The sequence below is a fragment of the Eschrichtius robustus genome, chromosome 12 (assembly GCF_028021215.1).
Source record: "Eschrichtius robustus isolate mEscRob2 chromosome 12, mEscRob2.pri, whole genome shotgun sequence".
In the NCBI taxonomy this organism is placed as follows: Eukaryota; Metazoa; Chordata; class Mammalia; order Artiodactyla; family Eschrichtiidae; genus Eschrichtius; species Eschrichtius robustus.
In genome coordinates this window covers 52,188,468-52,212,164 of record NC_090835.1, presented here as the reverse complement: position 1 = coordinate 52,212,164, position 23,697 = coordinate 52,188,468, and the positions used below count along the sequence as shown (strand labels likewise).

The 23,697-nt window shown below is 35.7% G+C and overlaps 1 protein-coding gene across 3 annotated transcripts in view; it reads right to left on the bottom strand.

Moving 5' to 3' along the window:
* CLASP2 (cytoplasmic linker associated protein 2) overlaps window positions 1-23,697 on the bottom strand; it is a 170,054-nt gene that overhangs the window by 18,165 nt on the left and 128,192 nt on the right. For 2 of the 3 annotated variants that reach the window (XM_068558803.1, XM_068558805.1), the window contains 7 exons: window positions 16,878-17,041; window positions 15,973-16,051; window positions 15,790-15,840; window positions 11,461-11,604; window positions 3,894-4,037; window positions 2,454-2,560; window positions 596-749 (listed from right to left, as the gene is read on the bottom strand). In XM_068558803.1, the coding sequence (XP_068414904.1) occupies window positions 596-749; window positions 2,454-2,560; window positions 3,894-4,037; window positions 11,461-11,604; window positions 15,790-15,840; window positions 15,973-16,051; window positions 16,878-17,041 (843 nt within the window). The remainder of the gene's footprint in view (window positions 1-595; window positions 750-2,453; window positions 2,561-3,893; window positions 4,038-11,460; window positions 11,605-15,789; window positions 15,841-15,972; window positions 16,052-16,877; window positions 17,042-23,697) is intronic. The other variant, XM_068558804.1, reaches the window with a different exon arrangement.

The window sequence follows — 23,697 nt, the reverse complement described above, 5'->3', positions numbered from 1 at the left end:
TTTTGTATAATGGCGGGGTAACAAACTGAGCAATAATATTCACAAATGTCAGAAAGATGGGTCATAACATTCTTAATTGGAACCGCAGAAACTGATGAAACAAATCACTATCACTACACTGAACAGGAATAAAAAAGGTTTAAACACCTTATTTTGTCCTACAAGAGCCACGTGATCTGGCCCATGTTCCTATACTGGCTTTCATCCTGGTTCTCAACTGTACAAAGCTTGCTCCCATCTAAGTGTCTTTGCACTTGTTATTTCATTTATGGAATTCTTCTCTCCTAGATCTTGTATGGCTTTACTTAGGTCTCAATGCAAATGTCATCTTCCCTTACAACTTAATCTAAAATAGATTCACTTTACATTCTAACCTAGAACGCCACAGTACTCATCTCTACCCAAAAATATATGAGGAACTTGAGGGCAGTGACTCTGCCCAGAGCAGTGCCTGGCACATGGTAGATACTCAGTAAATACTGAGTAACTGACCCCTGGAAAATTATCTTTGAAAATGACAGAAAACAAAGTTTAAAAATAAAATCAAAAACTCTTAATGAAAACATGTGCAATGTAATAATGTTCAAATACTCACTGAATCGCCTTCATCTTTTTTAGAATCCCTTTTCAATGGCTCATTCATATCTTCTTGACTGCGGAAGCTGAAATTCTGAATTGCTTCAGTGACACCTCTAAGAGAGCTATAAATATCTTCAGAATTCATATTTTCTGTGTCATAATCAAATGCACTATGAAAAAGACAACAATTAATTTTTATTTATGTGTAGTTTTAAAATACAAATACATATGAGGAGATTACACAGGATATTTATAAAGACAGGATTAGAGAATGTATATGCTCTAAAGCATAATGAGCAAAATGAAACCTGACAGCTACAAATGGCTAAAGAACATGTCCCACTGTTTGCCCATCAAGGGCAGCTTACAGTGACTCTAGAATGCACAGCCCTTAACAACTGGCTTGTCTTTTCACCTTCAAAAATGTTCTGACTAACCAGAGGCCAGCAAATTACGACCCCTGAAATCTAAGAATTTTTTTTACATTTTTAAATAGTTGAGAAAAAAATCAAAACAATAACATTTCATGACACAAGAAAATTACATAAAATCCAAATTTCAGTGTCCATAAATAAAATTTTGGAACATAGCAATGCTGATTTATTTAGCTATTATCTATGGCTATTTTCACACTACAGAAGCAGAGCTGAGTAGAGGTGACAAAGACTGCATTGCCTGCAAGGCCTAAAATATTTACCATATGGCCCTTTACAGAGAATTTGCTAACCCCTGTGGTTAACGCACAATAATGGTACTGCTTAAAGAGGAGATAAATGTATTTTACACAAATCTGTAAGAAGGCTGAGAATTTTTAACAGTGAACATAAGTGTTACTGATCTGAATTCTATAATCAGATTCTAAAATTCAACTGAGTCTGGAATTTAGCCATCAAAATTGTCATATATGTATAACATGGAAAAAACAGGCTAAATGATAAATTTGCAATTGGTCTACAGTATAATGAAGCATCTTATAATTGTAATGAATATGATGAAGCGTATGTTATGGTATATGGTTAATAACAAAAATGAAGCTGGTAAGTACAAATATGACCCGCTAGACAAAGTTTTTTAATTTTTAAATTTTTATTTTATTTTATTTTACTTTTTTTGGCTGCAAGCCTTGCGGGATATCTTAGTTCCCCGACAAGGGATTGAACCTGTGCACCCTGCAGTGGAAGCGTGCAGTCCTAAGCACTGGACCGCCAGGGAATTCCCTAGGCAAAATTTTTTAAAAGGCCAGGAGACGGGAAAAAATGTTAATCCATTAATGAGTTAAGAACTTCATCTGAAATATAGCCCATGCTTGAACTGCACAAGTGTGTGAAAATTTCACATGTCTTATTAAGGATCAATCTCACAGTCACATCTTTTCCTAACTATACATATTGCCATTTTATATTTAACCCTTCCCTATTTGTTTTTCTTTATTTTTACATTTTTGTCTATAAGGTTAATTTTTTCTTCTATTTTTAGAGGTGGCTGGCCAATATTAGATCTAAATATTCATCATTATAACTTGACCTCATCACTTATATTGAGTATTATAATTGAAAGACACAATTGGCAATTAATGGATTTATACAGCATATCTGAGAAACATAACTATGCTATTTAATGCAACAAGCAGTAATTTCCAAAAGCTGTGTCCCTAAGTTTTCCTGTCACTTACAAAAAACAGTTCCATATCCTATACATTATTATCATCTAAAGGGTTAGTTTTGGAATAAACATTTTTTGAATTTGCTAAGTTTCTATGTGTCTAAGACCTTTCAAGTTGAGTAGAAATCAACTGGAATTATATTAATGTCTGTTTTTCTGAGAATGGGGAATCTACAAATACAAACCATGATGGAAAATAACCCTTTTATTACCTTGGAGATAAAGTATTCTGTGATGTGTTGGTAGGAGAAGTAAGAGGACTGGACCAGTTGGCAGGTGACCGTGGTGTTGGTCTTGTCAAAGGACTCCCCATGGAACCCTGATGGACAGAGTCAAATAAACATTAACATATGACCGGTAGTTCAACCAAAAGGCTCTTCAGGAAGCCATACAATCAAGATGTTGAACAACATGAGAGAGCCATACTTATAGGTCATTATTTTAAATATTCATGTACTTATCTCTAGTTTCTGTGGGAAAAAACTTTCTTCCCATTCAGAAATCTAGCTCTTTAAGCCTTTTTATTGTTCTCCTCACACACTTCCTTCTCTCAAATATTACCACAATATCTTTTTCCTCAAAGATTAAACAAGATCCCAAATTAACAATTTTAAATTAGCTCCCTTTTCTGAGCCAATTTTCCTTCCTCCAACCATTATGAATTCTCAAATTCTGTTCCCTCTTGAGTTTGATTTACAAATGATTTTTACAAAGACACCAAAGGAATAGAATCTGGTCATGTTAGTAATTTTCCTATCTCTTAAAATATAACGAAACAATACCTTCTCCTTTTATTTTTAAAAATTTTTTTATTTTTATTTTTTTGGCCATACCGCACAGCTTGTGGGATCTTGGTTCTCTGACCAGGGATCGAACCCAGGCCCTCAGCAGTGGAAGTGAAGAGTTCTCAACAGTGGACCACCAGGGAATTCCCCCTTCTTTTAAAAAAACTGACTTTGGTCCCAAGAAATTGTTCTCAGATTGCTCTCCCCTTAGACATTACCTTAATCCTGCCATAAGTGCATTTACTTTCTCCTTTCCCCATTAGCAAAGGTATCGCTCTCTTTGTCTTTTTAAAACTTAAGTTCAATTCTTCAGGCATGTTATGTAAATGGTTTGATACCATTTAGATATAACACTAATGTTTCATTTACTCAGATCTTACTTCTCCAAAACAAAATCCTGTGTTATCCAACCACCTATGGGCTGACAAGCCTGTTATTATTAAATGTGAACACACCCTTTAAAGCACTACCCTCCTCGGGCCTTATTTGTTATTCCTGGAATAAGTCATCCTTTCTGGTCCTCAAATAAGGACTGGTTCATCTAAAGAGCATGTCCTAATTCTCATGGCTTGCAAAGCTGATGCCCTCATCTAAGTTCTGCTACATTTCACTTTCCTTGTTCATACCCTGGCCACCGTTCACCACCATCCTAATGTACACCAAATTATAATAGAAACATGATAGGCCTAAGAACTCTATTCTTTCCAGGAAAATATTTAATTCTGCTCAGGAAATGCTGCCCAATGCAGATGCAAAAATTGTACATTAGGATCAAAGTTTACTTCATGTAAAAAAAAAAAAAAAAAAGCAATTATTGTTAACTAGTCATCACATTATACAATGGCCAAGAAAATAACTGAAAAAGACCTGGGTTCCATTGCCAGTGTTTCGAAGGTGATTATGAAGAAGTTTGGTAGCACCATCCTGAAAAGTTTTTGGTAAAGCTCCTAATAACATTGTAAACTCTGGGGTATTGAGTTCAAATAAGGAAATCAGGACTGACTGCGCTGCCTAGAAAAGAAAGACATACAAGAAGCATATGAATATATTTTGGTTATTCAAAGGAGACCATTTTCTTCACTCAACATTTCTGTTCAGTAGTGCAAGGCCATCTTTCCCAGGGAAAAAGATGTTCTTATATGCTTTCAAATTTCTTTGCTGGAAGAATAAAATCAAAAACTATTTGACTTACCATTTATTTTTTGAAAGTAAGACAGGAATATGAAAAGTATAACAAATACGACCTAACAATCAATGGCAAAAGTCAACCATACAGTTTCTAGGATTACTCCGTCAATATATGCTCCTACTTCAGTTTTCCTAAAAAAATTATTACAAGAAGAAAGATGGATGGAAATAAGGAACTACATCCCTAAACTATACAAAGCCCATCAAGAGCAACTTAGCACTTTAATTTTCATTTTCTCAATATAGGATTCTTTTTTTTTTTTTAAATTTATTTCTTTATTTCTTTTTGGCTGCATCGGGTCTTAGTTGCAGCACGCAGGATCTTTCGTTGTGGTGTGTGGGCTCTAAAGTGCATGGGCTCAGTAGTTGCGGCATGCAGGCTCTGTAGTTGTGGTGTGCAGGCTCCAGAGTGTATGGGCATTGTAGTTGCAGCACGTGGGCTCTCTAGTTGTGGCACGCAGGCCCAGTTGCCCTGCGGCATGTGGAACCCCAGTTCCCCGACCAGTGATCAACCCATGTCCCCTGCATTGGAAAGCTGATTCTCAACCACTGGACCACCACTTAAGTCCCATTATATGATTCTTAAATTAACTAGCTGTATTTAGTCTTCTCTCAAATCAGCTAATCTTAACAAATCTACAATTCAAAGCTAAAACTAGTCTAATGTTTCTGTGGAAATGGGAACAAAAGCAAGGTTATTCAGATCAGTTAAGAAAACATAAATTTCCTTTCTTCTTCTAAAGTAATCAATTGAGTTATTAAAAGCCACACTGTGAAATTCTGATTACACAGAAACTTAATTGAGAGGAGAAAGAAATCCAAATAGTTCACGATCGTGACTTGTATGTCAATGTGCACATCTTGTTCTGGACCCTTTCTGACCCCACTCTATGAAAACCTAAGTGTTCCATGTTTATGACAGCTAATAAACAACAGGAGGGGAATGGTGAAATTAAGTTACATTGGCACAATGGCATACTACACAACACAGCCTTGAAAGATGATGTAGCTCTATACATGAAAAGACTGGGAGAGGACTATTACATACTGCTGAAGGAAAAAATTATAAAACAGCTGTAACATAAGCCCATTTTGTTAAAAACAACAACAAAGTATACATTGTGTGGGTGTGTACTCTAACTTGTTAATAGTGTTTAAATAAAGCTATTTGCATTTTGAAACAAAACTTTATGATCCTGTGTCTTTTTGGAACCCAAACAGTGAAAGGATCTCAAGTTAATTTGAGCAAATGAATTAATAATTGTTAAGGTATATTTTATTCCACCTAGATTTTATTTTGGTGTATGAGATGCTGCTTTATTTTCTCTCTAGAAACAGACAGTCCAACTGCTCCCAAACCAATGAGTGCAGCCTTTCCTCATGACTCAACGTGACACCCTTATCATGAACTAATCTTCTATATAAACCTGTTTCTCTGGACCCTCCTTTATATTCCATTGATCTTTGTCTATTTCTGCATCAAATAATACAGGTTTAAATCGCATGATTTAAAATGCAATAGCTTTATTTTTTATTTTAATTTTAAAATTTATTTTTGGCTGCATTGGATCTTCATTGCTGTGCGCAGGCTTTCTCTAGTTGCGGTGAGCAGGGGCTACTCTTCCTTGTGGTGCAAAGGCTTCTCATTGCGGTGGCTTCTCTTGTTGTGGAGCACGAGCTCTAGGCACATGGGCTCAGTAGTTGCGGCACACAGGCCCTAGAGCGTGTGGGCTTCAGTAGTTGCGGCGCGTGGTCTCAGTAGTTGTGGCTCACAGGCTCTAGAGCGCAGGCTCAGTAGTTGTGGCGCACGGGCTTAGTTGCTCCGTGGCATGTGGGATCTTCCTGGACCAAGGATCGAACCCGTGTCCCCTGCATTGGCAGGTGGATTCTTAACCACTGCACCACCAGGGAAGTCCCTGCAATAGCTTTAGTATATTTTGATGAAGTCCTTCATTTCTGTTAGTTTAATGTCACATTTATTTTACTAGCTACATTTTACATTTATTTAAAAATAAATTTTCCAGTCTTTAAATAAAAGTAACACATACTCATGGATTTAAAAAAAAACAACAAAAAACCTTTAGAAAAGGTTTTATAGTTCTCAATCCCCTGTTCAGCTCTCCAGAGAGTTCTTTGTAATGCTTGTTTTTACTGATTGTTAGGTACACATGGGCTTATATAATTTTTTCTTGATTTATCAGTTAGAAACATTTTCTGGTGATTTCCTACTACATTAGATGAAAACTTAGGTTCCGTTCAATATCAGCCCTACCTCTCCTACCCTCTTCTCCCTTACACAACATAGCTAGTCCTTTTTTGTCACATTAGTCAAAATAATGTTTAAAAACATAAATCAGATCATATCATTCCCTTACTTAAAATATGTCAATCAATGGTTTCTACAGTCCCATCAGTATTCTTGGTCTTGGAATATTCCCAATTCTTAATTTTGATGAAATCCAACTGATCTGTTTTTTCCTTTTGTTGTTTGTGCTTTTGGTTAGAATCCATTGCCAAATCCAAGGTCATGAAGATTTATCCCTCTTTTAAGATTTTTCTAGGTTTAGCTTTTACATTTAAGTCTTTGATCATTTTGTATTAATTTTTGTATATGGTATGAGGTACGGGTTCAACTTCATTCTTTGGCATGTGGCTATTTAGTTGTCCCAGCACAATTTGTTGAAAAGACTATGATTTCCTTATTGAATGGTCTTTGCACCCTTGTTGGAAATCAATTGGCCATAAACACAGGTTTTTTTCTGGACTCTCAATTCTATTCCACTGGTCTTTATGTCTAGCCTTATGCCAGTACCACACTGTGTTGATTACTATTACTTTGTATTAGGTTTTGAAATCTGGAAGTGTAAAGTCCTCTTACTTTGGTTTTTTTTTCAAGGCTCTTCTGGCTATTAGGGGTCCCTTGGAATTCCATTATGAATTTTGGAATCAGCTTGTCAATTTCTACAAAGCCAGCTGGGAATATGGTAAGGATTACACTGAATTTGTAGATCACTTTGGGAAGTATTGCCATCTTAAGAATATTAAGCCTTCTGATCCAAGAACATGGGAAGATTTTCCATTTATTTAAATCTTCTTTAATTTCTTTCAATATTATTTCATAGTTTCTACTACAAATTTTGCACTTCCTTTTAAAAATTTATCCCTATTTTAATCTTTTTAATGCTACTGTAAATGGAATTGTTTTCTTAATTTCATTTTTGGATTGTTCATTTCAAGTGTTTAGAAATACAATTGATTTTCCTATATTGATTTTGTATCCTGCAACCCTGCTGAATGTATTTATTAGTTCTAATGGTTTTTTAGTGATTCTGAAGGATTTTCTATATATAAAATTGTATCATTTGCAAACAGAAATAGTTTTACTTTTCTTCCTTTCTCTCTTTTTTTTCTTCTTTCTGGCCTAACTATCCTGGCTAGAAACCGGCGAACCCTGCTACAATGTTGTACAGAAATGGTGAGAGCAGACATCCATGTCTTGTTCCTGACTTTATGGAGAAAACATCCAATCTTTCACCATTAAGTAGCTGTGGATATTAGTAATAGCTGTAGAGGTGCCCTGTATTGGGTTTAAGAAGTTCCCTTCCCTTGATAGTTTGTTTAGTTTACGATTTTTTGTTTTTGTTTTAATCATGAAAGATGTTAGATCTTGCCAGATGCCTTTTCTGTTGAGATAATCATGTGGTTTTTGTCTTTTTACTATTGATATGGAGTACTACAATAGACTTTCAGATGTTAACCTTACATTCCTGGGATAAATTACACATGGTCTTGGTGTATAATTCTCTTTTTATATGTTGCAGAATTTGGTTTGCCAGGATTAAAAGGGTCCATATTTGTAAGAGACATTGATCTGTAGTTTTCTTTTTGTGTGCGATGTCTTTGGGTTTCTTTTCAAGATAAAACTGTCCTCACAGAATGAGGTGGAAAGTGTTCCTTCTTCTTCTGTTTTTTAAGGGAGAGTTTGTGAAGAACTGATATTAATGCTTGGTAGAACTCACCAGTTAAACCATCTGAGCCTGGGCTTCTCTTTGTGGGTGGTTTTTTGATTACTAAATCAAACTCTTTACTTGTTCTATTGACTTCTTGAGTCACTTTTGGTAATTTGTGTCTTTCTAGAGATTTGTCCATTTCATCTAAGTTAACTACTTATTGGCATACAATGTTGTAACATTCCTTTATAATCCTTTTTATTTCTGTAAGGTTAGTAATAATATTCCCTCTTTCATTTCTAATTCTAGTAGTTTGAGTCTTCTCTTTTTTTCTGTCAATCTAGCTAAAAGTTTGCCAATACTGTTGATCTTTCCAAAAAACACAACTTTTGGTTTCACTAATTTTCTCTATTGTTTTTCTATTCTCTATTTTATTAATTTCTGCTTAATCTTTATGTTTTTTGTCTTGTTTGGCTTGGTTTTAAAAATTGAAGTACAGCTGCTGTACAATATTATATGTTATAGGTGTACAATATAGTGATTCACAATTTTTAAAGGTTATACTTCATTTATACTTATTATAAAATATTGGCTCTATTCCCCATTGTACAATATATCTTTGTGACTGATTTTATACCTAATAGCTGGTACCTCGTAATTCCCCACTCCCATATTGCCCCTCTCCTGCTGGTAACCACTGGTTTGTTCTCTGTATCTGTAAATATGCTTCTTTTTTGTTATATTCACTAGTTTGTTATATTTTTTAGATTCCACATGTAAGTGATATCATACAGTATTTGTCTTTCTCTGTCTGACTTATTTCACTTAGTATAATGCCCTCCAAGTCCATCCATGTTGCTGCAAATGGCAAAATCCCGTTCATTTTTATGGCAGAGTAGTATTCCATGGCATATATATACCTCACATCTTCTTTATCCTTTCACCTGTTTGTTTTTTTTTTTTAAGATTATTATTTTTTTGATGTGGACCATTTTTAAAGTCTTTATTGAATTTATTATAATATTGTTTCTGTTTTATGTCTTGGTTTTCTGGCCCTGAGCCATGTGCAATCTTAGCTCCCTGAGCAGGGATCAAACCCACAACCCCTGCGTTGGAAGGCGAAGTCCTAACCACTGGACTGCCAGGGAAGTCCCTTCATTCATCTGCTGATGGACACTTAGGTTGCTTCCATCCATATCTTGGCAATTGTAAATAATGCTGCTATAAACATTGGGGTGCATGTATCTTTTCAAATTATTTCAAACATTTCAAATAATGTTTTTTTTTTAATTAATTAATTAATTTATTTTTGGCTGCATTGGGTCTTCGTTGCTGTGCGTGGGTTTTCTCTAGTTGTGGTGAGCAGGAGCTACTCTTTGTTGCGGTGCAAAGGCTTCTCATTGCGGTGGCTTCTCTTGTTGCAGAGCACGGGCTCTAGGCACATGGGCTCAGTAGTCGTGGCTCGTGGGCTCCAGAGCACAGGCTCAGTAGTTGTGGCACACAGGCTTAGTTGCTCCACGGCATGTGGGATCTTCCCGGACCAGGGCTCGAACCCATGTCCCCTGCATTGGCAGGCAGATTCTTAACCACTGTGCCACCAGGGAAGTCCCGATTTTTAGTTTTTCGAGAAACCTCCATAGTGTTTTCCACAGTGGCTGCACCAATTTACATTCCCAAAAACAGTGTATAACAGGGTTCCCTTTTTTCCACATCCTCGTCAACATTTGTTACCTGTGTTCTTTTCGATAATAGCCATTCTGACCGGTATGAGGTGATATATCATTGTGGTTTTGATTTGCATTTCCCTGATGATTAGCGATGTTGAGCATCTTTTGCTGTGTCTGCTGGCCATCTGCATTTCCTCTTTGGAAAAATGTCTATTCAGTTCTTCTGCGTATTTTTCAATTGGGTTGCTCATTGTTTTGATGTTGAGTTGTATGAGTTGTTTATAAATGTTAAGATATTTATCCCTTATTGGTCATATCATTTGCAAATATTTTCTTCCATTCAATAGGTTGTCTTTTTGTTTTGTTTATGGTTTCCTTTGCTCTGCAAAAGCTTTTAAGTTTAATTAGGTCCCATTTGTTTATTTTTATTTCCTTTGCTTTAGGAGATGGATCCAAAAAAGTATTGCTGTGATTTATGTCAGAAAGTGTTCTGCCTATGTTTTCCTCTAGGACTTTTACAGTCTTACATTTAGGTCTTTAACCCATTTTGAGTTTATTTTTGTATATGGTGATAGAGGATATTCTAATTTCATGCTTTTACATGTAGCTGTCCAGTTTTCCCAGCACTAGTTATTGAAGAGATTATCTTTTCTTCATTGTATATTCCTGGCTACTTTATCATAGGTTAATTGACCACGTGTGCATGGGTTTTATTTCTGGGCTCTCTGTTCTGTTCCATTGATCTATGTGTCTGTTTTTGTGCCAGTACCATACTGTTTTGATTATTCTGGCTTTGTCAACAGAGCTAGATACAGAATGCAAGAAACGAATGATTAGGGTTGAAGAGAAGTCTCAGGAAGAAGGTGAAAAGAACAGAGGAGGGTCTAGAAAGGAACTCCCCAGAAAATAAATAACCTATGTTTTTGAGCATATGGAAAATCTTAGCCATGAGCATATGACAGAGATGTTGAACCTAACAACAAGTACTTAAAAAACATGTGGGGGAAAAATAAGGAAAATGAAAAGGTAAATTATTAACACCAGGACAAATAAAGCTTCTGTAAGGAAGGAGGCTGTAATAAACCACTTGGCGTAGGGGTGAATATTTCCACAGTCAAAATTAAATCTTTTCTATTGAGTACCAACAACTGATTCATAAGTATTTTGAAGGTTATGGGGAAAGACATAGGAAAGAATATGGGAAAGTTAAGTCTTAATTTACAAAGGTAGACAGACATATATAATGACTAAATTTATCAACGGATCAATAAATAATGCCTAAAATTAATAAATCAAGAAACAGTGCAAGCTCTTATGTGAAATATATAGGTAAATGCGAGGGGAAAGATTTGAAATATTCTGAATGGCTATAGGATTAGAGGTTGGGAGGACTGTTTCAAAGACAGTTATCTTTAATTCTAAGTTTGAAAATTATACTCATATTAATTGGATAAAATTTAAAATAAAATTTAAAAGAGAAGATTTTTTTTAAAAAGGTCTTTATATCACCAGGTAAGTAACTCTATGCTAACTGGTAACATCCTGAAAATATTAGCTTCCTTCACTGGCAATCCAAAATGACTGACTTGCTTTTCTAATTTATCTTCTAAATCTTAAATTAAAACATACCTTCCGAACATCAGAACTTTTGGGTTCTGTTGTCCAAGTGATGACCCGAGACACTGCCAGGCGAGTTTCACTGGAATTTATAAAATCTCCTGGATCCATCTGTTTGGCCAGAGTTTCTATGTATTTGAGGATAGCAACCTTCACCTGCAGAGGGATGCACAATGAAAGAGGACAATCAGCTGGTCATTGAGGGGCACTGAGAACACTTCAGAAATAATTAGGTGACTTTTTTTTTTTTTTTTTGGCTGTGCTGTGTGGCATGTGGGATCTTAGTTCCTCCACGGGGGATCAAACCCACGCCCCCTGCAGTGAAAGCGCGGAGTCTTAACCACTCGACGGTCAGGAATCCCTAGGTGATTATTTTTTTGACAAATACACAATGAATAAGCAACAACAAAAGAGAAGTTATACAATCACCTACCTACCAGAGGTACAAGTATATGATAATGTGGATTTTTTTCACACACAGCAGAACTTATAAGTTTCATTCCCTGTGTTTGAACAACTGCTAAAGACTCTCTTGATAAGATTAGACACTTCTCCTTGAGTCTGCCTTCAGAGCTTACAGCTGACTCTTGTCTAGATTTCCCTAGGAACCAGTCTTTATAAATCGAAGTACAATTTGCCTCTTGGGGAAATGAATCAAAGAATTTTGGAAATAAGGTATTATAAATCAACTGGGTAATCAAGGTGGGCAATACAGGTTTTTGGCAAACATACAGTAAGACTCACACAATGAGATCAGGTTCCTTAATAGGTCCATCAACTGCTAGAACTACGTCTCAAAATAAACGTGACAAAAAAGTTTTACACAAGTACCACTGGAGAAGAGACAATACTTATCTGTATAAAAGAACTATCATATATGAGTTTAAAAAGTCTTATTATTCTCCCAGGAATTCCTGATGCGTGGGTGGCATGGTGGGTAGGTGTGTGGTAGGATGCAGGCTTCAAAATAAGCAGGAGGTGGGGCAAAGCACACATGCTTCTCTCTTAGATGCAGCCTTCTTTATCCTTAGAGTAAGCCATTGTTAAATAATCTCCCCTTTCTCAGGTATGTTGGGGTAGAAAAAAAGTTTGAGAACCAGTTTTTAAAGTCACATCTAACATTCTAGGATTTCTAAGTAATGGTTCTCTAAGACTTTACCAGTGCCCTTTAGAAATGGCACCTGGCACAGTGCACAGTCCTTGTATACAGCAGATTCTAAACACATATTAAATGCTGATTTGCTGACTTAGAAAAAGGAAGGTTTAAATATATGATTAAAATAGTGACTTTGAAAAAATATTGTCAAAGATTAAGGTAATCAGGTTTTCTATACTCCTTCCCTTATTATTGATCTTAAGATGTCATTTTTCTCACTCAATCCAAATAAGGTCTCTGGGAAGTACTAAGCCAAGTTAATATATAGGAAGTAATATGTTAAAATTCTGACTCTTGTACATTTTCCCCCTTCTGCTTCCAGTTTAAAAAAACAGAATGCATCAACTTACATTCTTCATTTCATAATAAATGAATTTTAAGAAGTAACTATAACTTTAAGAAATGTACTGAAAAAAACAAGAATTAACCTATCAGCCATCATGAGTGGAGAGGGGAGAGGGAAAGAGATTTATGGTTACTTTTGCAGTAGCAGGCCCAACTAAATTATGGCAGCACATAACATTCTGGATTCTTGAAGCCACGTCACCTTCTATCTGTGTGACTGGCTGAAAGGTGACTATAGTAAATCAAAGAATGAACATCAATGTATTTTGTTTTTTTGAATATATTTATTTGCACTATGTGAGACTCAATTCCATGTCTTGGCAATTTATAGAGAGGCATGTAAAGTTTTTAAAGGGTTTCACAGAATAGGTGTGTTTACTATACCAAAGGCAAAATAACCATGAAACACATATAATCATTTGAAAATTTTCATTTTGGTAGAATATTTCACAAGGTTCTATACATAGTCTGTACTCTGAATAACATAAACATGCATTCTTCTTCAGAGAGGAAAAACAATATAGTTGCTAAGGTGCGTATAATTCTAAACCTGTTTGTGAAACTCAGAAAAAAAAGTCAACAAAATTCCATTTATTTTAAAAAATATTACTCAAATAAAATCACTCTGTATGTGATTTACCCCTATTTTATTGCTTCTTTTCTGACATTTACCCACATGATACTCTGTGAGAGATGTAAAATTTTATCTGAAAGATCCAGCACTTCTTCAATAAAGAATTTTTATGCATCTCATACTCAAGTTATTTGTGTTTTTCTACAACCTGTTAAGTTTTTAATTCTTAATCCTGTCACCCATCTGAAAGTTACCTTCATTTTCAGCATAAGGTGTAGCTCTAATAGAACATCTCCTTGCTATCCTAAAACATCAATTTATGAGTTGAAGAGTGATTTTCCCCTACAGCTTTACGTATGTGTGCATATAATATGTGTGTATATATAATACATAAAAGCCAAGTATATACTATGTTCATATTATATATTATGGTTTATATATAATACACATATATTATACATAGACTGTTTCTCTAAAAGCCCTATATACAAAAGCCATATATACATATATGCGTACAGGTATACATGGCTTTTAGAGAAACAGTCTAGGTATATGTATTATATATATGTATATGTATATAGGGCTTTTAGAGAAACAGTCTGTGATTCGAGTCTCCAGTATGACTTTTTTTTTTAATAAATTTATTTTATTTATTTTACTTTTGGTAGTGCTGGGTCTTCATTGCTGCACACGGGCTTTCTCTAGTGTCGAGTGGGGGCTACTCTTCGTTGTGGTGCGCGGGCTTCTCATTGCAGTGGTTTCTCTTGTTGTGGAGCATGGGCTCTAGGCGCACGGGCTTCAGTAGTTGTGGCTTGTGGGCTCAGTAGTTGTGGCTTGCGGGCTCTAGAGCACAGGCTCAGTAGTTGTGGTGCACGGGCTTAGTTGCTCCGCGGCATGTGGGATCTTCCCGGACCAGGGCTCGAACCCGTGTCCCCTGCATTGGCAGACGGATTCTTAACCACTGCGCCACCAGGGAAGCCCCAGTAGTATGATGTTTTAATTATATGTTTTCCACTGTCTTTCTCTTCAGGCCTTCAGCAACTTTATTCTCTCCTTCAACTCACCTATCACCCTTATTTCTTAAGCTAATGGTTTCGACCTCCATTTCTACTGGGCCATGAAACATCTCTATATATGTTTTCAACAGCACTTGAATACCTACCACCAGTAGCTAAATCATAACTCTTATCACAGTTTACAGTTTATCATGTATTATAAACAATAATGATAGAAAATTGTAAGTTTTATATTCCTATGAATGCCTAGCACAATGGCTTGGACAAAAAAATAAGATTAAACAGTATTTATCAATAATATCAAGTAAATTATTCTCCTGCTGCAGGTCACTTTTTAAAATCAAAACAGATGGATCCTTTTTCACAAAGCAGTTCTGAGAAAATAACATTATGTTGAGTATAAGTCAACCCTGGCAAGAAACATAATTGTGATTTTAAGGCAAAATCATATCCAGAAACTTAAAGGAAAATCAATCCAAGGCAATAATGCTTATAGAAACATACTTCGTGCAGAATAGAGCAGAAAATACAAGGCTTATAAATGCTCATATGCTTGTTATTTCCCTGACTTTAACCTCTTTTTAATTTAAGAAAACTCACTAAGAAACATCTTTAGTAAAGAATGCAGGGGCAGATCTTTTATATTATCTTTTCTTTTATGTTAAATAATTATTTTTAATCAAAAATTGGAATCTACCTAGTTTTCACATAAATTAACTAGAAAATGTGTGCTAATAACAATGGAGGAAGTTAACCCTGAATCTAAATTTTATGCACACATTAGAAAATCACATTGCAAAAAGAAAAAAAAGTTACTGTTTCAGTTAAGAACTGGAGAACAGCTCTGAGATTAAACTTAAAAAGTTCTGTTTACTGAAATGCATAGGCAAAACTGACATTTTGCCCAGAATAACTATTCAAACTCCTAACTTTAAAAAAAAAAAAAAAAAAAAGGATTGGGAAATCACAAACATAAAATTAGATAAGATTTTATAGAGCGAGTTTGCATAACAGCTTAGGGTTAGACGGCCAAACTTGTCTTGCCTTCTAAATATGTATCCCCAGTAAGCTTCTCCAAAAGATAATCTGGTATTGAATAACATTTGAAATCAAATCCATGCATGCTTTATAGGCTTATAAAGGTTAGTAGTTGAATATATAGATGCATACAAACATTATCTGAAACACTGCAGTTTGTAAAGAGAGTTAAGAAAAGAAATAATGCAGATTAAAACAAAACCAAAAAAAACCTTGGAACTCCAAAAAGAGTGAAGCTGGTCCCGAAGTGCTGGCTTGACTGTCTGAAAGTTTATAAAAACAAAATCCACTGATTGAACAGCTTCTCGTGTGACAGAAATACAAATATTAACATAACTTTATGAATAAAATATTTCAGTTCCTTAAAATGTCATCAAAAGACCTCAAATTTTTACCTTCAAGCTTGGTGTCTGGGTCTGATCAACTGTAAATCTCATTAGAATATTGAACTGAAGATCATTTGGAAAAGATTCTCTGAAATAAGGAAAGAACAAAGCAAAATAAAATAAAAACTAAGTCATCAAGTAAGCATTTAGCAAACTTAACAGAAGATTATGTTTAATACCAAACAAAACTCAATGTCATTCAGAAAGCATGCATGAAGTAGCACCTGTATGTGGCATATAGTCTATGTGGTAAAGTATATGATAAAAGCTACTCCCAGAAGAATCTGAACGTCTGAATTTATACCCTGTAAGTATAAATTTAACCCCCTGTAGGGGGTTAAAAAGCAACAATATAGCAAAGAATGATCTCTTGCCTCATTTATAGATTTAATCAGAAAAATGTATTCAGTAGAAAGTTCAACATTATCAGAGATGTTTCCATACCTAATATCTGAATTCTAGACTCACCTCAACTTAGTAAATGGATATTTGAAATAAGTCACTTCAACAATCTACACAAGAAAGTAGAAATATATCACTGGTTCAAAATCTTCTGAAAAAAGAATGCATAATAAAACATTCTTTTTAAACTTAGAAAATATTTTTATCTTTACACTAGACTGAATAAAATCTTCAACTCTACTTTGCAGTTACATCTTAATTAAAATAAAACACTACCTTGAATTACTCAACCAATGTTAATAACATTTTTTAATAGATTAAATGCAGTGTTTGAACTAAGGATCAATATTGCATTAAATATACCATGTAAATGGGCAACATCAATAATTTTCAAATGGAGCTCATGCAACCTACATAGTTTGAAAGGACTCAGAAATCTGAACTTTTAACACAGAAACGAAATATTCTTGATTACTACTGGGTAAACTTGAAATACATGAAGAAAATCTTACCTTGTAACATCGAGGGCTTTCTGAACTTTTGCTTGAACAGACCCAAGCAAATCAGCACCCATTTTTTTTAGTAGTTGGGTCAGCAGTACAAACAACCAATCTTGAAGATCATCTTTGTGGACTTGTATGAAGTCCACTAAAGTCTCCAAAAACATGCTGAACACCTACAGTGGATAAACGGGGGAGGGAGGAGAAAAAGGAGGAAATATTGACCTCTATGATCAATTCAAAACTGAAATAGAAAGGAATACAGGAATCAGAGGCACAGCGATTGGCAGCCAAGCAGAAAAACAATCTCTCTTGCTTTTCATTGGACTCTGTGATACAAGAGTATATCTGAACTGTTATCCAACTTCTGCTGAAGTTCGACAATTAGCTATTCCATGCAGCATCACTTGGTAAAGAAACTTTGGCTATAATGGCTGGCACACCTAAGGTTGTCAATGATGCCACAGCTTAAACTGAAATCTATTTTATCTGAAATTTAGGGCAAGGAACTACCTATGGTCTCATCAGCCCTCAGCTCTTTGGAAGAGTGGCAGTGAGTTAATCAGAGGTTGACTATGCTGACAGCTACCTTAACATATATGATGATTTTGATATAACGGGTTAATAGGAGACTTCTTAGTTCTCAAAATGTCAGTGGTCACAAAATTTTTTGGTAGAAGACATATTATTTATTAAAACTGCCCCAAAAGTAACTTTAAATGACCTGGGATAACTGTAACTGTACCTAAAATATATAAAATCAGGATACAAATCTACACCTACATTTTAATGATTTCTAAAAAGTCCTAGATGGCATGCTATTAGTCTCCATTTCTATTGACAGGTTTTATACTGTTTCCAATATTAATCTACAAGTTTTAAACTTTTTGTAAGATTCAGGAAAAATTTAAGGGAAGGGAAGCTAAAATTCATAAGTGCTTTATCTCACTAAAAATACTTATGGGGACTTCCCTGGTGGTCCAGTGGTTAAGACTCCATGCTTCTACTGCAGGGGGCAGGGGTTCGATCCCTGGTCGGGGAACTAAGATCCCACATGCCGCGCGGCACAGCCAAAAAATTAAAGAAAACAAAACAAAACAAAACTTAGGAAAAGTGACATACAGTAAGGTTATATCTCCTCAATAAATTCAATATCATACAGGAAAATTTATTTCTAGGTAAAGAGGGAAAAGCTCTTAAGACAATGTCAGCCATGTTGTATTATATGAGACAATTTATAATCACAATGGATTATAAAAACTATGGTTTCAAAAGTTAAGCCCAAAGTAACTACGCTAATTTGAAAATTAAAGAGTTTTGTTCTCAATATATATTTTATTTCTTGAATTTCCTTTATATAGCTATACATGAACTTTTTTTTTCTTATGTTAGAAATGAAGGATTTTTGTCTATCAGAATTATAACTAAGTTTTTCAACATTTGAATCTGAGTTAGAAAAAGTACACTTTAGCTACTTGCTCAAGACACTATCTGTAAAAGCAGAAACTATGACTACTTTGAATTTTCTATTACCTCTGACCCCCAGGCAGCAAGTACCTGCTTCAACACTGTTCTTATCACAATGCAGATCCATTAACTCTGGTCCTAACCCCACCCACAACCCGTGGCCCACAGCTTCACTGAAACTGTCTCTGGCTCCCTCCTCAGGGCTTGAACGCTGCTGAGGAACTTCACCAGACCTGCTCTGCGACAAGTGCGTGTGTCGAAGCTAGTACTCACTCTTATTGGTACCTGGCAAATCTGTCAAGTGATGTGCTGGAGTCAGTCAGTACCTGCCTAGAAAGTCGAATGTTAAATATTCAGGAATTTTGTGAGCTGGTTGGTGGCTTGAAATCAGCCATGTGGGAATATTTACACCTCAGAAATTATAACGAACATTACAAATCAGGGCTTCCTGCCCCCTCTCAAATGTGGTTTACCAGTACAACACTCTAGTTCTTTGGTTCACTTTCACTCTTATTGTTTCAACTCTTGCCTATTTTCCTGAAGAGTCCAACTTTAAGCTTTCTCTATGCCAAAATCCATTTTGAAAATCATAGACATTAGAATGCCCAAGTCAACCCTCCCATTTTATCTGGTTCTCAGGGAACTGAGAACAAGAAAATTAAGTGACTTCCCAAGGTTTCCACAGCTAATCAATGGCTAATTCACTTGGTTTTTAATTGTGTTCCATCCGCTCTGCTACTAGACAACTTACCTCATCTACTTTACTGTCATTCATAATGAAATTCTACACTGACTTTTCCCTCACTTTGATTTCCTCTATAGCTATCCTTCTCATAATTGTTTCTCCAAGGAAGAGCCAATTTTATTCCTCTGTTAAGACTAATCTTGCTTTCTATATTCTTGTTCTTTAAAGTATGGTCTCCTCTATCTTTACTCTTTTATTCTCAACTTAAATTCTTTGTTTACAGATGCAGAAGACACTGTCTCAAGAATTTCTCCTTCAATTTCCATCCTATTGCACCCATCAGTTATCTTCTAATCGTGAAATGTAAGAGCTTTTTCATTAGCTTAGTATGCTTAGCCATTCTGTAGCTTGACACTGTTTTTCCTCTTATTATCTCCCTTCCTTCTTTCATTCTTTTTACCAGGCATTTTCCTTTTGCATCCTGAATAAGGAGAGATGTAAGAGCCAGTCTTCATCCTGATTCTCTTTTCACCGAAAGTATGATTTCCTTGACAGGGCCTCTCTGTCCTAGCCTACTAGGCCCCACAATAACCTCTAGAATAGCTCTCACTTTTGGCCTTCCTCAAATCTGTTGATCACAACATCATCACAGGCACCAATTCTTTCTGACCACAAGTCTGGATTTATGCAACAGGCCAGAAAGTAAATATCCTAGGCTTTGCAGGCCATATAGTGTCTGTCGCAACTACTCAGCTCTGTCATCGTAGCACGGCCATAGACAGTATGCAAACAAGTGAGCTCAGCTGTGTTCCAATAAAACTTTACTTAGAAAACAGATGGCAGGCCAACTCATACTTCTTTCTCATCATCAGATTGTGACATCACTCTTTTGATAGAAACGAAATCCTTTCATGTCCCTTCACTGTCTGTAGAATAAAGTCTCCAAGGCTTAGACGAAGCTCTAACTCTCCAGACTCATGCTGGACCATTTGGCAACATAAACTCTTTGTCCCTGAACACATCTCACACACACTCCGGATTTCCTACCACACTCCCTAATCCCCCTATTTACACAAAGTGCATGACTTCCTACAAAGCTTACCACTCAAGTCCCAGCCAAAAAGCTTCTTGGACCTCTTTAGATAACAGCCACTGATCATCCCTACTTGGAACTTGTAGTGGGGCTAGATATATGGTGCTATTTCACTTTTTCTGAATTTATATCATCTTCCCATCTGGAATATATAACATTTGAGAAAAAAGACTATATATTTTTTAGTCTTGTATTGCCAATTAGAACGAAGCCTAAAGTTATCAGAGGCTGAGGACCAAATTAAAAAGTTGTTCAATGAATGTGCAGGAAAAGTTCCTTAAAGTGTAAGAATTTTCTCGTAAGTAAATAAACCTTACCCTGCAATTGGTAGCCAACCCTTTTTCTCAATGCAAGGGAAGATATGTAAGACCTTCCTTTCATGGCAGCCAAGATTTTCTTTTTCTTTCCTATAGTCTTTCTGACATCTCCCACTTCTCTGGACTCAGGCTAGTCATGCCGGGGAGGCCCTTTCTTCTCATCCTGACATAATCCAAAGTTTATGTTCCTGTCAAGATATGAATTGCTATTTTCTTAAAGAAGACTTCTCTGAATCTCTAATCAAAAGTAGAAATTTCTTTTGATTAGATAAAATGTGAGTATAACTGAATAAAAATGTAGACATGTTATTTATGGTACTCTATATATAGAATTACACTATTATTTTTCAAAATACTTATATCCTATCAATGGTACTTACTAAATGATAAATATATGCATATATATATATCCACCCAAAATATGCATTGGAAATTTTGCATAAAATTTCTTACTTGACTGCCCTATCACAGAGAGTTCACTGTCAGATGCTGATATTCTCCCATTTCCTTATCTATGATTAAAGGAGAAAGAGGAAAAGTGGACATATTAATATAGCACTAGGGCTAAAAATCTGATTTCAGAAGAGAAAGCTGAGAATCACTGCTCCTTAAACAGCCCTGTTTGCTTTTGTGGAATGCCATTAATAGAATATTAGAAAGCGCATATGTGGAGGTTGGAATTCAATTAAAAAAATTAATTGTGAAACTTGGGAATTATTTTTTTAATAATTCAATGAAACCAACCTTCAATGGAATCAATTTATAACTGTAGTTTATTGGAAAATTATAATATTTGAGCTATTACAATTGAGGCAGCCTTTTCTTAACCTCTTATATCTTAGGTGTGCCAGTCATCAAATATAGAACAGAAGAACATAATCAAATTAGATTAATTAGTAGATTAAAAAGCACATCTCCAAACAGAATGACAGTTTGCATAACTGCAAATAGCATTTCGTGGATTGCAAAGGGTCCAACACTGCATGAACTCTTCGGGAGAGAAAACAGAGAAAAAGGGTTAATTTCACAGTCATGCAGTAAAGTTAGGTTTCCAACAAATATTGAACCAACTTACTCTCTATTGAGAGTTCCAACACAGGGGACAGCATGCAAAAGGAAAAAAAGAAAAAAAAGAAAAACACACAAATTAGTCGCCATCAATGCCAAGTTCCTGTATGGAAGAAAAACACTTAGAAAATAAAAGTGACAAATGTTTTTCAAAGTTTTACGATAAACTCAAAATAGTTTTTAAAACAAGAGTTAAATGAATAGTATGGGAGAAGAGTATGTGCTTTTCCTATATTTCTCTCTCACCTTCTTGCCAAGGAAATTTAAAAACAAAAAAACAAGCAAAAACTTGCTTCTTTTCCAGACCCTACTATCCTTGAGGCTCAACTTCTGGAAAAAATCTAAGACTAACAGACACCTGCCAAAATTTCTGTACAGTGCAAACATTTGCTTCTAAAGCACAGTATCTAGAATTTTTATCTTTTTTTTTCCTCTTCAGAAGCAATGCATTCACAAGTTAAATTATTTCTGTGAAGGCTTGGAATAATTACTATTGTTTGGAGGTAAAAAGTAACTATACCACAACTTTTAATTTTCCCCAGGTAAGATGTATGTTGTGGTCTCCTGATCCTAAGACTGCAGACACTCTTCAGGAGACCAGATATGTCCTTCTAAGCAGGGAACTCAACTGTGTCGCATTTTAGTAGCCACAGATTGAATTCCTACCCCAGCTGTTCAAGACTTCAAGAGGTAGGACTATACAGACCATAAAATGTGAAATCAAACCATGCACTTTAGTGAAGGTGGCTCTTCTCAAGTAGGTCCTTCAGAGTCAAATGTCAGAATCACAGGGGATAGCTTTTGGCATCTGACACTCCTTACATTTGAAGGAAAAAATGGGTCTAGAGCAATCAAAATAAAAATCTGCCCTGAATTCCTTAATTTTTCAAACTTATTTATTTTTTAAAAACTTATATAGTGCTTGGTGTGTTGTAAGGGCTTTACATACATTAACTCATTTAATCATCATCGCAATCTTATTAACTCTATTTTACAGATTAAGAAACCAAGGCACACACTGCTAATAAGTGATGGAGGCAGAATTTGAACCCAAGCAATCTAGCTCCACTACCCATAGTTGTTATCACTGTGTTGTACTGCCTCTCTTAGAAAAATATTTAGAGGCTTTACAGAGTCATACACTGTGATTGTATGAGTAGTATCTGAAAGTTTAAAAAGTGTCTTTATCAAGTTACGGACATCAAATAATTTCAGCTTGTAAACTGTATTTACCAACCACATTACTCCTGTCCCAGGAAAAAAGCCAGCATCTATTTCAACTGTATTCAGAAGTTGAAATAGAAGCTCTTTTCTAGCCCTTCCTTTCTGGGATGTGTATTGGAGCTCACCTGGACTCAGATGCTTACTCTAACACATATAAGAGAAACATTCTGGGGGATGGAGGTGATCCTAGATGAAAGGAGATGGGGCTGCTGCTCACACCCTGGTTCTCTAAGTAACCTGTTGGGGACAGCAGGTGGTCTCAATCATGTTGGGGAGAAGTAAGGACAGCTTTCAGTTAACATGGAAGCCAGCTACTATTCAGAAGCTGTTAACACAGAGATTGAAATGTTGACTTCAACTTAAAAGGACATGGGAAAACCCACCCAACCAACCTCATGGTATGAGGTGTCTCCTAAACACTACGGCCCATTCTGGGGGCAAGGCTTCAGACGATTTCTGCCCTGTGAGTTTCAGGATAGTTAAGGTTACAGATAAGTGATTCCAATTTCAGAGTGGAGAGCTAACCCACACTTGAGGAAGAAAAGAGAAGTCTCTTTGATGGCCTATTTCGAGACTATGAGGAAAAGCACGTGGCACATTTGGGGAAATGAACGTAGTTTCCAGGCTGGGTTGAGAGTGAGAAGGGAATGACAAGCAAAAATGATTTGTTTGAATATTTTCTTGAGGGTAATGAGTAGTCACTGAAGGGTTTTAAGTTAGTAGAGAAGATTTACCTTTTAGAAAGGTAATTCAAAGATGCAGTGTGGAAGAGAATTTAGGGATAGGAGTTGGGGAGGAGGTGCAGCTGGCCAAAGATGATTGTGCCCTGAATTAGCAGTGAGAATGGAAATGTTTAGAAGCCTGAATCAATTAGGACTGAGTAAATTTCTAGAATGATGCCCAAATTCTTCACTTGACAAATGAAAGGATAGTGGTTTCATCTAATGAGATAAAGCAACGCAGGAGGAAAAGTAGTTT